A 15,593-nucleotide genomic window follows, 5' to 3' on the forward strand; every position below is an offset into this window, starting at 1 on the left:
TTTTTAAGTCAAGTTTTTAAAGAAGAATCGTATAGAAAGAATCCGAGCATTTAGGGTAATTTATATTTACGCTAATGATTTTCTTTTAGTGACATTTTCATCATAAATTACTTTTCATACGATGAGTAGTTCTTCAAAATGAAATCTCTATTTATTTCAGTATTTATAAAACCACGAAATCCTCAATGCATCCAAAAATGTGTTTAATATTGCAACTTGTAATGATCTAGTCTTGATCTTTTATTTAAAAAGTTGCACATTTGTAATACACTGAATATTCAGTGGTCTTATGGTTGTTTTTGTGTTTCTTTGTAGATGAAACAATGGAGGAAAATAGTTATTCTTTATGTGTGCAAGATGTTGCATATTTGCTACAAAACAGATATGCGATGATTACAGGTGAGCGTTTTTGAGTTGATATTGTTCTATTTTAATCATAACTTATCCACAGCTAATACTTAGAAGTCGCTAGAAGCCAGGGTTCGCCGATATATATTAATCGATATATATATATATCATGATATATATAACGATATATCCTATATTTATTTTGATAATATCTTGATACTTTGATATTTTCAACATTTATTTTTTCAACTTAGTATTTTCAATATAAAAATTACATTAATCATAATAATGTTGTTAATTTATCATTAAAAATAACCAAAAGTTATGAACTATATTTTTCTGATGTATTAATACATCATTAATGCAGCATAGTAACATAATATTCCCTTTTTTATTTTACATTCATAAAATTATTAGTAAAGTAATAATTTTATTCATATCAAAAGTGCTCAGTTAAATATTAAATGTTGGTCAGAAAATAAGAAAATGTCTTATACTGCTGTGCACCAACTAATGCATATTTTTTATTTCTGAATCATATAACTGTAAAAGTAGCAAACAGAAGAAAATGAGCAAAACAGCTAATGCTAAATTAACTCCATTAAAATTGATTAAAATGTAAAATGGAATATTGGTTTTAAATAATTGAAGGAACCTTAATTTTGAGTCTACTCTACATATTGTAATAATAATATAAGAAAATAAAGTGATTTGAAGATGCATTTACTATTTTGAAGACTTTTTGTGCTGATTGAAAATATCGGATACATATCAAAATATCCGATATTTTCGAAAATATCAAATATTGTGATTTTTTTCTAACTCTGGCTAGAACACTCAGCTTAGTAGTCGATTTGAAGAATTTATATGGTGCAGATTATTATGCATGTAATATACAAACTTCGATTAGGCCCAGGGATAATAAGTTCTAAACATTGCTAAGGGCAAGTTCATTACAAATAAGATTAAAATAATATTTTAACGCCAAAAAATTACAAAAATTGTACTCGACAAGTAGAAGAATTGAGCCAAGACATTTGTGTCCTTGTCGAGTTCAACATAAGCAACTGTCGAAAAACATTTTTCGTTCAACAGGAATCATTTCCTGTATTGAAAAGGTTGATTTAATATTGTTCTTAACATTGTACTTGTTTTCATGTTTAGTTCTTTCAAGAAAACCTACTTTTATTTCTATTTTAATTATTTCATTGTTTTGACTCATTTTAATTTGCTCTTATTTGAATAAAATGTCTTGAGATTACTTTATAGCAAGGCGAAATTTTGAAATCTGTAGTTATCTACTGTGGTCTTTCAGATCTTGTTGCTTTTTCGTCCTGTTTGCATAATTTTGTTACCTATGACGTTTGTTTTTTGTTTATTCTTCGACGATGATTTTTGTGTTTTTCAGGTGGGAAAACTTTAGACGGTTTTCCCATCATCACCTTCCCCGACTCGTCTGTGGAATTCCTCAGTCTTTCAGAAGATGAATACAGAAGGTTGGTGCTCTACTTAACAAGTGTTCCTTCGTAAGTACTTTTTGATCTCTATTTCAAACTACATCATGTACTTACAACGACATACCCATGGAATTAGAAAGCAATTCCTTTCACTTGTATGCAGTAGTTGCAAGCCATCTTGCAAAGGATTTCTATTAGAGTGTGGAAGCAAGATTTTTCCATTTTGACCTTGTTCACTTCATACAATTATGTCACATAGTTTATCATTACAATGCTCATCATTTAGTCAAACATACAAAACTTGAAATGTAATAGTTTCAAGCTGGGTTCATTGATTTAAATCAGCTTGATTTAATTCATGATTAAAATCATTATTTAAACCAAGCAATGTTTTTTAAATATAAATCATTGATTTAAATCAATTGATTTAAATCAATTGGTTTGAATCAAGTGATTTTTTAGCAAAATCATTAATTAAAATCAGTCAATTATTTTCTTAAAATTAATTTTGCATTTTTAGAATGTATTGCTCTTAATAACTACATTGCATTATACTATCTTAACTTCAACTGGCAAAACTATATAGATCCCTTTTTCTGTGTGTGTAACAGATTTTCACTCTTGCAATATTGCTTTTAATCCAAAATTACAGTTCAGAACAAAATTAAACTTTGCAGTTTTTCTTATGCACCATGACTAATATAGTTAAGAAAAGTAATTGTTCAACATATTATTTTACACTAAAAACGTACACGATGATGGAAACCTTATCTTTTAGCAGAGCATAAAAGAAAATCACATCTTTATCTAAGCATTATAACATATTTATAAATCTTAAAAATTTACTGAATAGTTAGAGAATTTATCTTAATTTTAAAAGTAAGCTGATTGGATTCACCTATTGTATGAAATTGTATACAAATGTAAATCAATTAAGATCTACAAATTTTTGAAGATTTAAAAAAAATCAACGAACGCCTGATTAAAATTTAAAAAAATCCGATTTAAATAAAAAAAAGTCCGACTTTTTTAATTAAAAAAAACCCCTGGTTTTAAGATTGTATTTAAACTTTTTTTTCTGAGTTTAGACATGATGCAAGAACAGTTTTTTAACAATGCTTTACTAAGGAAGCTTCAAAAAATATATTTATTTGAAATTGTAGCAAAAAAGAAGTTTCAATAAATAATGTATGTCAGCGACTTTTATTTCAATTTTGTTTTTGCTTTGTCCGTCCTTGTAACTTGGAAGCACATATTTATAGTTTTTGTTGGAATTATGAACCAGGCAATGCTGCATTTATCAATGCATGACCAATTTTTCTATGTGCATATATTTTTTTTGGCAACTGAGTTGTAAGTTATGAATTCTCCTTCCTTTCTTTTGGTTGTTTGTATATAAAAGCTCCTATTTGTCCCCCCCCCCCCCGAAGTTCATAATGTTTAAAAAAAAATAATTTTATGTATAATTTTCAGAATGCAAGATGCAGACCGGGGTTTTGTTCTAGTCATAGACAGAAGAAATGACAAATGGAGTGCTGTCAAAACTGTCCTCCTCAAAATTGCAGTATGTTTCTTCTTCTTTGATCTTATTTGAGGACATATTGTGTCTGTGTAATGCCTATAGGCATTAGTCATTTGAAAGCAGTTGAAATTTTTTCGAAATTCTCAACAACTCAACCTTTATATAGTGTGGTCTTCAGGGCCGGATTTGGAAGTGTGGAGGCCCCTAATCAGGGTTTGAAAAGATCATCATATTTTCGAAAATATGCAATACTTTGATGTATATCCGAATATTTCGATATATAAATATCTATCCGATATTTTCGACCCATGAAAGTTAGGATATTTTGTAAAAATTTTATTGTGGGGACCCCTTTGTTGTGGAGGCCCGGGGCAGTAGCCCCGCCTGCCCTCCCCTAAATCCGGCCCTGGTGGTCTTGTATGCAAGGCAGCAGACACAATATCCATGGGGCTCAGCTTGCCAGGAAAAATTGCAACCAAGAGTAGCAGGATTTGAGTTTAGGGTTATCAAGTATTTTTCATATGGAAAAGGAACAAATTAGCATTTTTCAAGAATTTGGACAAAATATTGTATTCTCATTTTCTTCCACTTTTTTTTTTAGTAAATTGAAAGTGCTGAATTAAAAACATAAAGTTTAGCAATGATAAATAAATATACAGTGGCTCCCAAAAGTGTTTGTACACCTATACGACTTTCAACGAAGTAGGCCACTATCCGTTGGTTAGAATTAATATTTCGGAATGGGTATTTAATTATAAGACCAATGATCAATTTTTAACAAAACTACATAAAAAGTTTTTAAAAAATATGAAAACTTTATTTTTTTAAAATCAAAAACCAAAAAGTGGCGGAAATTTTATCTCACAAAAGTTTTCGTACACCTTAAAAAATGTCTATATATTATTGAATAATCTAATTTTTTATTAAGTTATTATTTAGCAGAATATCCTGCAGTATCAACAACACCTTTTAAACATCTAAGAATAGATTTCATTCTTTTTTTCTTTCATTTGTTGCGTAATTTCTGAGTAAGTGTTCAACCACACTTGGAGTCTTACTGTTTCTAGCCCTATTTTCGTTTCAAAGCCGTATTTTCGTAATATAGCCTCCAGATATCTCTAAATATGTTACATATAATTCAAATCTGGAAATTGAAGTGGTAATTTATAAACTTTAGGACAATTTTTTGGGCACTAGAAGCAAACGTTGAATATTTTGTGCTTCTTATCGTTATCTTGATGAAAAACAAAGTTGTTTCCGATAACCAAATTTTTGGCTAACAGTTTAAAATTGGTTTCTAAAATATTTAAATGAACAGCATAATTCATTATTTCATCTAAAAATTCAAATCTACCAAGTCCGAATGCTGATATGCACCCTCACACAAGAACATCTTTCACCATCCTGATTAACTGGTCCAACTAAGTTCTTAAGATTAGGTTCCTAATTTTTTCTTCTATTTACAATTATACAACAGTTTAACCAAAAATGTTGAATTCTTTTTTATCTGTAAGTAAGACGCAATTCCAAAACGTTTCGAGTTTATTTATTATTGATTTTGCGACAAAAAGCGTAAACTTTCTGTTAAGAAAATTTCTGCAGGAAGAGGTTCCATTTAATCCTGCTAATCAGAGAACTTGGCGAAAAATTTTAGGTGAAAATTAAATGTAAAAATTTTTATTTAACTCTGCAGAAACATTTACAGCACTCCAATGTGTATTTTTCATAAATTTTTTAACTATACATCTCCGATCACGCTTTGTCAACTTTGCCAGTTGATCTTTTCTTACTTTGTTTTCGATACGATTCTTTTCTTTAAAGCATTTTCTCCAGCACTTTACAATAGAATGGAATAAATAAACTAATTTTGAGACATTTCAAACCAATTAACCGCTACTGCGAGGAAAAAATTCAATTGTGGTGTTTGTGGTTTTTTTACGAATACCAGCCATTTTAAAGTAATGAGCAAAATATTAAGGAAGAAACAAACAAAAAAATAAAGCCAAATGACTCTTAAGGTTCAACACAATGCAAAAATAATAAAACAACGACTTATGATAATTTTAATCATGAATTTATTCGAAAATATATGAGTGTACCATGACTTTTCTGACGTATTATTTCTGTCTTTTCGTTTTTTTGACCCATTTCAAAAAGAAGATCCGTCAATATTTTGAAAAAACTACAGGGCTTTATTTAGAATGACATGGAATGGTGAGAAAAAATATTGGACTTCATATTCGAATTCAGTTTTGCGTTATTTTGGTTTTACTAAAAAATTTCAAAGTGTACGAACACTTTTGGGAGCCATGGTAGATTTATTCTTCCCATTCAAGGCATTAATTGTTTTGATTTATAGATAGTGGCAGAGGCATATTAATCTATAAGCAAAGTAACCATGATAGTGCATAAAAAAAGACAACACCCATTTAAAATATAGTTAAATTTATAATTATTTTTGAAATTGAAAGAGAAATTAATAAATTCTGCTTATGAAAAGTATCTTCTCAAGTGCAAACTTTTTATCCTGCAATTAAAGTGCTTGTCACAGGAGGTCTACGTGTTCATTATTGAGAAACCTCCATGGATTCAACACCACATACATATCGATCAGTTCAGATTTGCTGTTTCGTACTTATAAAGAGGGAAAGCTTTTTGAATGCTTTTAAAACTTTCAAGAGGTAGAAAACTGCATTGATGGAAACATAGCTAATCATGCTTTTGCTATGCTGTACTTGCATGAAGCTTGAAAGCTAAACTTTTCAAATTTATAGTTGACTTTAATGGCAATGCTGTATAGCTGTTTAAAGGAATGCGGCAGAAAAGTGTTAAAATAATAAATTTGCTGTTGAAATTGATATTTGAAGCATGCTGCAGTGAACTGCTTTTGTTTTTCCATATTGCTAAATGTCAGAACCTATTACATTTTTAAATTGAGCATTATGAAGCATTTGTAATGCATACCCTGTGCTATAACGGGTCTCGACTAGTATATTTGTTGAATTCTAGCTGTAATGGAAGGAGGGTTTTTAAAAATAAAATCGATGAATTTCTGTCTGTGAACATATCAAAATACATATTTTTTCAAAAACTGATGCATAGACTTTTATACACATCATAGTAAGTTGCTAAAAAAGCCAAAGCCAAAAATTTTTCGTCAGTAGCTTTTTTTCGAATCAAATTTAAATGAGCTGCGTGCATCACATGACTTCCTTTTACTCCAAGTTAATGTCATTTTCCCATTACCGGCAATTTTAATGTGATTCAATAGTTTACTCTCTAAATATCACCAACAGTAACCAAATTGAAATCAGATTTAAAAAAAAATCTCCAAGTTGGCAACAAAACTTGGCGGCCAAAAGACTGGCGATATATCGTCAAGTGTCCGCCAAATTATGACAGCACTTGAGTTTACATCAAAATTAATAATGATTTCCCCCCAAAAAGGGGCAAAAGACCCCTTTAGAAACACTCAAATGCAACCAAAAGGGGAGGGGCACAACTAGATCCCACTAGGAGTCTAAGTACCAAATTTCAACTTTCTGCGACATGCCGTTCTGAAGTTATGTGACACACATATGTACATGCATACGTACATACAGACATCACGAGAAATCTCATAATTAACTCGGGAATCGTCAAAATGGATATTTTGCGTGTCTATACGTTCTTAGGCACTTATCCATGTGTGGTCGAGTCGAGAAAAAAACTCATCATTCATTCGGGGGTGAGTAAAATGGAAATTAAGGTCAATTTTTGAGTGAAAATTTTTTCGCGAATGCAATACTTCCTTTTTTGTAAAAGGAAGTAAAAACGGTAACGGAAGGACATTTTTGAGACAAGATTTTCACGCTATCATGTTCTCCCCAAAAGTTCAACGAAACTGTAAAAGGGAATATTGTATAAGAATTAGAGCACGTACGGGAGTGTTCAATCATTACAACTTCACATCTAGTTTTAAAAAATAATTATTTTAAGCTATAAATTATGCATTTGTTAAGGGTAACGGAAGGACCGTAATGGAAGGACAAGAAGTCCAAATCAATTAAACTTGGTAAATTTTAACTAAAAAACATTTATTCAGCTAATACAGCAGTCTGAAACTGATATCTAATGCCTGGGCCATTTGTTACGTTTCTGAATTCTTAAAATACTTAATAATTTTATTAGAATCCATAGAACATTTATCTTCTTTCTCAGGAAATACAAAGATCATTCCCACATTATTACACATTCACAAACAAGCTAAGTGTAGTTTTCATGATTTTCATCACATACAGTTGAAAAAATAAAATCACAAAACATTTTTTAAAAATTGAGTTAAAAGATTATTTTTTAAATAAAAGCACTTATAATTTGAGTTCAAGTATTACTTATATATGTTTTAAATATGACTACTAACTTTAAACAATAGTTTTTTTTTAAAAGATGAATGTCCTTCTGTTACCGTATTTTTTGTCCTTCCGTTACCATTAAGAACCATATAAATTAAATATCTATTAAAATTTTAACAATGCCTCCTTGACAAGGGACAAAATTCTGCTTGGCATAAAAAAAACATTAGTTTCTATACCCCATAGGTTCTTGGTGAACTAATTGAAATGTAGTGTTTCGGTAACAGAAGGACATCAAATTGTCACGTCAGTAATGGACCTATATCATGGTTGAAACAAAAGAAATTTGAAATTACTTACCAAAAAGTTTTACTAAATATTCAAAAGATAAAAATTAACCTAAATATTTGCTGATAATAAGTTTATTCAGATTACAGTATGCAACAAAACAGAGACTTTTTGCACTGTAAAAACATCAAGAGAAAACTTAATTTTACACTTGATTTTCTGAAAGTCATCAGACTATTTGGGAAAAACAGGTTAAGATTTAAGAAATTCATTTATTTCTGAAGAGAATGGTATATGGCAAGTAGCAGAATATTAATTTTTAAAATTCAAGTGTTATGTCTCCTTTTTCCTGAAATTCACCATGTTATTCATTTGTCTTGACATTGTTTCCACTGACTGAGATTTTTTAATATTCTATTCTAACAAATACTGTGATTTCCTCCCGATCCTTATCACTTCTTTGTCCTGTTAGCACTTACTCAAGGTTTTGCTACATTCTTCGTAAAAATTCACAGGAGGCTGGTTATTAAATGTTGTAAGGTTTAATGTTTTGTTTCGTCATAAAATAATGCTTCTGTTATTTCCTTCAATGCCTTTATTGAAAAAAAAATATTTTTTTTTATTTTCCCTTGTTTTATTCACATTTACTGTAGAGATAACTAATAATGATTGTATTTTATGCTATTTGTTGCAGGGTTTCTTCCCAGCTCTCATCCAGGTGGTGTTCGTTCTCAGGCCGGCCGGTTTCCTGCAGAAAGCAATATCCGGTGTCAGCAACAAATTCTTCAAAGAAGAGTTCAAGTTCAAGGTATCACCTGATCTCTTGTTCTTAAGTTCTTGTTTCCTTATGAGCTATTGGCAAATATAACATTAGATATCACTGTCTTTTAATATTTGTTTCCAAATAATAAATATGGTACACATTGAATAATGTCCAAAACATCTTCTCTTTCGTCCCTTAAACAACCTTTTGTTTAAAATTATGAAAGCAGGTCCATGCTAGAATATTGAAAGGGTAACATTTTCAAACCTTTGCCTCGAAATAAATTTCAGGAGGAAATATTAATTTTACACATAGTATTTTCATTGGCACAACTTGAAAAATTTCCCCTGATGTGAAGGATTTACAACAATCCATAAATTGTGTGTATTTTTGTTATGGGATTTTCAATCTGCCTTGAAATATATGGTTCTAGAGATACTTTCCCCTGCTCCAATTTGCAATCTTTCGTTTGCATTTATGGATGTCTTAATAAACTGAAATTTTTCAGAACTGATTGTAGTTGCTTTTAATTAAAAGCTTGCATAGTAGACTGTTTTTTACTCAAACTCATTTAGTTTTAAACATTTATTGAATGTGGTATACCCTGATAATTTCATTCTAAATATTGTATGAAAATTTTATTTGATTTTTTGAAAACATTGTTTGACTAAATTTCAAGTTCAAAGAGAGAAGCAGAAGCAATTTCCTAACATATAAAGCCAAATGTTCCAGGAAGTTATTCAAATGAAGATGATTGTCTAAGCAACGAAAAATAAAGAACACCAGAAACGGATAGCCTTAAAGAAATGGTTATTGTTAAAGTTGAGAATAGCTTACTTATGTTGTATAGGGTGTTTAAAGACCATAGACTAAAGCAAATGTTTTTTAAAAAATTTTTTAAGTAGTTTCAATTTCAAGTGAACATTTTGATTATGTACACAGGGATGTGCCAGCTGTGCCAATTGCGCCAAAGTATGCCAATCGCCGATCCTGCGCCAAAATGCTCCAAAAGTCCGCCAAATGGACTTTTCTGTGCCAAAATTGGACAAACTTGCGCCAGAATTGCAATTTTGCACTTAATGTTGCAGTTCCTTTAGCATATTTGGCAGTTTTGGCAGAATATCATCAAGTTTATGCATTTGGAGCTTATTTTTACGATTTTTGGCTAGTCCCGATTTTTTGCACACTTCAAAATCCGATTGCATCCGTTTTTGAAAAACTCGATGGTTTAAAATTTTTATATCATTCTGTTCCTTTGACTAGAAAAATTTTGCACTGATCATTATTTTCAACCTTTATTATCTTTTGTTTTCAGTATATGAGGATTTGTAAATTCGTCTTCTTGCCACGCCCACTCGAAAATGTCAATCCAGTTGCATCCAAAATAATTTAAGCGATTGCCATCTGTAAAAATTAATGTTGTTCACCAGTTTATAATCTTGGGTTTCTTAAGATTTTAGGGCAGTAAATTGACCTCTAATTTTAGTTTGAGACACTTAAGATAGCAAAAATCTGAGAATTCTAATGCTCTGGTAATGAATATGCAGACATTTCAAGTTTCTCATATTTTGGCATTTTTTCCATGCTCTTAGTTTGTTTTAAAATTGTTATTTATTTTTTCCCTTTTCACATTTTTCATGTTTTTTTTCAGGTGTGTTTAACAATTCCTTTTCTGTGACATCATTTTTTTTTTCTTTTTTTTTTCATTGTAATTTCATTATTAATCTTGTGATTAGTAGTTCGGTACATAAACATATATGTTAAGGAATAATAATAATAATAATAATAATAAGGTCAAATATAAGTGAATAACTTAAACATACCAGAAAAAAAATATCTACTTACTTTTTAAAACTTACAACTTGTTGAGGTAAAGAATTTTAGCAATTGAGGCAAACAAATTTTAAAAACAGGTATGAAGGCACTCTAACTTAAATTGACTCTAAAGCAGTGATGTATTAAGCAAAGTAAATGTGAGCACTAAATTTAAATCAAAAGGAGTGTAAGAAAAAAGTAGAGCAGGACAGGACTTCTGTTTCGTGAAAATTTTGTGAGCCGACTGTACCATGCTAGTTTTTTCATTAAATTAAAAGACTTGATTTTAAAAAGCAGTAAAATACTTAACCCTTAAAATTTTATTTTCAGCATTTCTTAAGGCTACTACCATGATATTAATTTTAATTTTGTAAATTGAAATACTACTTTTCTTTGCATTTAAGATTTCAGAAGGAAAAAAATATATGTTATTAAAACAAAAAGTAACTAAGAGTGTATTTCGTTTATATTGAGATGATTCTTTCTTGGTAGGTGGTAGTTTGTTCAACAATTGAAGAACTTCACTGTCACATTGACATCAGTCAACTCACGAGTGATTTGGGTGGAACTATTTCTTATGATCACAATGAATGGATACAGCAAAGAACGGTGAGATTTTTTACGTATATTTTTAGAAAAAATGATGCATATATTTTTAGAACTCTTTAAAAGTACTCAACTGCTAAGAAAAGAAAAGAAAACATCAGATTTTAAAAATGAGGTTGGAATATATTTTTAGTAGTTTTCATAAATAGCATGTTAAAATAAACGCAGAACTGTCTGCCAGTGTAAATTGTTGTTTTCCATAAACATTACTGCTCTAAAAATAAAATTTTAAAACTTAATGAAGCTTGAATCTGTCCTTTAATTGATTTTTGGTTGCTAAAATGGTTGATTTTTTTGTCAAGTAATTCAGGTGAATAGACATAATTTTCTTACATACAAAAGTTGTATCTGTTAGGTTTTCCCAATTATGCTATCATCTTTTAAGTCTTTCCAACTAATTAAAGCCTTTTAAAACCTTAGTGAAAAAAATTTCTGTACAAGATTGTTAGATACAAATTTTCAAATCTAAGACTTTTTAAATTTCTTAGATGCAAAATTTTTGTGTATTAGTTTTTAAACAGTTTGTAAAAGATTAAATCGCACATGTGGTTTTCCAGTATTTTTCCTGAATTCAGTAGTGTTTGAGAGGGCAAACAATATTCTATTGTGTAAAAAAAATAAAAAAAATAAATAAATAAATAAAAAAAAAAAAAAAAAAAAAAAAAAAAAAAATTAAAAATCTAAAGAAAAAATTGATACCAAATCTCAAATAAATCTTTTTTTTTTTTTTATAATACTACTTGCTAAAGCATTAGAATTCAATATCTGGATATGAATTTTGTGCATCCAATTGAAATAGTTGGCTTTACAGAGGTAAAAACACATAAGTGAACTTGGAATTATATTTCAATATGCTACCAGTTCTGCTTTTTCATCCTGTTTGGTTCATGTGTTAATTAACTTTAGGATGAAAAAATTGTGAGTATATTTAACAGACATTTGTTTCTCCCCTTTGTAGGCTGTTGAAAAGTTCTCAAAGAACACGAGCGAGGTATCGGTGACCCTCCAAGCCATGATCACCCAGTGGCAAGCAAGTGTTCTCCCCAACGACCCGTCCTCCACATCTGCACTCATCGAAGAACATGGTCGAGACCACCATGACCTCAAAGAGGACATCCACAGTGCCATCCGGCATGGGGAGACCCTCCTCAGCTGCATCCGCCGCCCGTCCGAAGTGGACGCCTCCCTGGATCTCTGTCCTGACAAGCTCATCAACGTGGCTGCTGTAGAAAGGCGAGCAGATCTTTTGAGTTTCTGTTGATGAATGCAAATTGATGTCCCGTGTTATTAGCCATATTTTCTGAAAATGACTTTTATATCACTAAAAATGTTAAGTGCCATGATTTACCCTAACCTTGAATTACATATTCAAAACAAAAAACAGCTTATCAAGTTGACTAAATAAATAGTCTAACCTCTTTAAATCAAACTCAAAGGGTAGTTTGTCTTATTCGAAAAACAATAACAATAAACAATAGGATGGGGTTGGAAATGTAGTTGGTCTTAGCAGCAATTTACGTTAAGTGTGTTCTAGTTAACAAGGTTCGACTGTAGCATGAATATTTTCCAACCATACTAAAATCGTCTGTGAGAGATTCCTTTTACAACTCAACCCATAAAATTAGGATCCTGATGCTCTTTTTCTGAAAACTCAATATAGCAGAATTAAGAGCTTCAAACCTGAGCATTTGATTGTTTTAGCTCTAATACTTGAACTGATTATTTCAGAAAGGGCATAAGTCCAACCAATGCAACTTTTCAGAAATCAATAAAAAGTGATTATTTCATTCAGAAATGAACTAAATTCTATGAAAATTTTTATGAGTAATCTAGCCACAAGTAGGATCATTACCTCACCTTAAATTACATTTCATTTCATGTGTGTGACATTTTGAATTAAATTATCTGGTGATACAAGTTTTTTTTTAAATTTAAAATTTAAATAAATTATAAATCGCCTTAAAAAGGCTTGGAAGATTTCAAGCCGAGTATTTCCAAATGAGGTTCAATTAAATGTACATGATATATAAGTTATGTTCTGTCATCTTATATACTGTATACTTATTATTATTATTATTATTTTAATTTCTTAGATTGCTTATTCAGTTAGATGAAACAGAGAAAAGTTTTGATGCTTTTTGGGTGGGACATGAAAAGAAACTTCAGCAGTGCTTAGAACTTAGATATTTTGAGCAGGATTTCAGAGAAGTATGTACTAATTATGTCTGATTGTTTTTTGTAATAAAGTATTTATTAATCAGGCAAATTATTTTTTTCATTATAAACTTGATTTGCTCTTTTCTTTTTTCTTTTGGCCAAAATATATGAATGAGCTTTTTTCATATTTTGTGGAAATCATTTATAGATTAAAAGAATATTTAGTGAATTGTTTTGGAAACTAGTTATAACTTGATTATCAATTGAATCTTCACTTTTCAGTATTATTGAATAAAAAGGGTTTTTAACTTTTGTAAAACCTGCTTTTAATTTCTACAAATTAAGCTCTCTTAATTGGTAACTTGCATAAATAGTTTCTAGTTAAATTTAATCTAACGTATAAATAGTGATAAACATTTATTTTCTCAAGGTGCAAAATGTTTTGTCTTCATGTATGGATAAACTTTGTGCCATGCCATCATCTGGTGATTCCTTAATGCAAGTGCAAGAAGTTTTAAAAGATGTTGAAGACTTTGAAGAAAATGTGCAAGTAATTGCTTATTATTTTTTGAAGTATCATACTACATTTAGTGCTGTAGTAGGGGAAGAGAAGGGGGGGGGGTAGAAATTCGAAGTACTACCATCCCATGAAATATTTCGGTTTTTTTTTTGTGAAATAATGCAAATGCAATGTAAATTGGTTTCAAACCTCTTTTCTTTTGGTGAGTTCCACAAACCCCTTGATGAGTTCTCTTAAATGTTTTTTCCTAGTAATAGCACTGACCAGATTAGATGTCATGACTAATATCAACTTTTTTTCAGTTATTGGGTGATTTCGTTTTTAAAAAAATATTTTTTACTTTTCAATGAGAGTGAAATAGGGGGAAAAACCTGTTGATTTTTAATATTTTCTCAATTTGTCTCGCCTTTTCAGTTTTTCTGATTTTCAAGAATCTTGAATCTGTATTAGCTTTTTACTGCAAGTATGGTACTGTTCTTGTACTGTATGAAATTCTCCTTTTTTGTCACCTCATTGATTGTATAACTAGTTGTTGAAAAAGATTTAATTTCCAAATACCACCAGCGATGCTGGGAAGGATTATTCCTTGTGATAAAATATGGCAAACAGCTTTTTAATGACACAAATTTAATAATGATAGAAATAGGTGCTATTGAAATTTTGAATCTGATAAAGGACCACTATGACTAAAGGACCATGGAATTTCCCCATTATATCAAAGCAAATTTGGTACTTGTGGTATAATAAAAACTTAATCATCTTTCTCACGTTGAAGTAATTGTATTTTTTGTAGAAAAAACAATATTTTGCTTATATAATTAACACTAAGCATGTAATTCACAGGTTGAGATTGCCAGGATGGAAGATGTGCAGCAGAGAGGGAAGTGCCTGATTGAAGAGAACCACTATGCTGTTGATTCCATCTCCCCCAAGTGTATGGAGCTCGAGAAGATGGTAGGTGACTTCCAAAACCAGCTCCAACATAAGCTTGACATTCTCAGGAAGTATTGTGACCTGCATGACAAAATAGAAAAGGTACTTTGACTTTTTTTCTCTAACATTTTCTTGCTCTTGTCATCACTTTGGACATGTCTTTTTTGAATGCATTGTGTATTTTTTAACTCTTAGGTAGATTGACTTAATATTCAAATATGATGCTTAACCTTTTTAATTGCATGGAGTGTGTTGTTAGGTGTTTATTAGCTAATTACTTCTTTAGCGTAAAAATAGTCTTTATTTTGTAGAAAACAATCCTATTTCACATTCTAACAGCTCTTGTACTACAAATACCACACTTTCCAAGTCTTTCCATTTTGGCTGGAGACTTACACGTTTTAGAGTCAAATTTCTTACCACAGATTATTTGACTTTTGCTTATTCTGGTCCATCAAAAACTGTTCAATCAGATGACAGCGAGCCTGCTTGTAACAGATTATTGAGTTCGTCAGTAGCTTGACCAAAACATTGCACTGCCACAGAGGATCTCTGTCCTCGTTGAAGGTTCAACAATGCAGGCAGATATCATCAAGAGCCAAACCCACCATAGAGATTAGCTTGTTGGCTGTCATGCCCTATCATAAGGTGGGATGTAGCAACAGCCTGAATGCATTCCTAGTGAAGCACATTCTTCATGGCAGAAAACTCCCTCATCCCACAAATTAAAATATTTAGACTTTTGATGTTTTCTGTACTTTTGTTTATATCTTTCTTTTTTGCTTTTCTTAAACTGAGATAAGTAATTCGCACCATCTATTTTTCTTCTGCATTAAGTAAAGAACTTTTG

The 15,593-nt window shown here is 30.5% G+C and overlaps 1 protein-coding gene across 1 annotated transcript; it reads left to right on the forward strand.

The window, feature by feature from the left end:
- Positions 1-315: 315 nt before the first annotated feature.
- LOC129232499 (guanine nucleotide exchange factor DBS-like) lies at positions 316-14,764 on the forward strand (the record flags this gene model as incomplete). Its single annotated transcript, XM_054866645.1, has 7 exons — positions 316-399; positions 1,757-1,874; positions 3,279-3,369; positions 8,644-8,757; positions 12,092-12,358; positions 13,721-13,840; positions 14,654-14,764. Coding segments are annotated over 7 exons (905 nt in total), but the record flags the coding sequence as incomplete, so codon positions are not given.
- Positions 14,765-15,593: the final 829 nt, after the last annotated feature.

The sequence above is a fragment of the Uloborus diversus genome, unplaced genomic scaffold, assembly GCF_026930045.1.
Source record: "Uloborus diversus isolate 005 unplaced genomic scaffold, Udiv.v.3.1 scaffold_1212, whole genome shotgun sequence".
NCBI classification, from domain to species: domain Eukaryota; kingdom Metazoa; phylum Arthropoda; class Arachnida; order Araneae; family Uloboridae; genus Uloborus; species Uloborus diversus.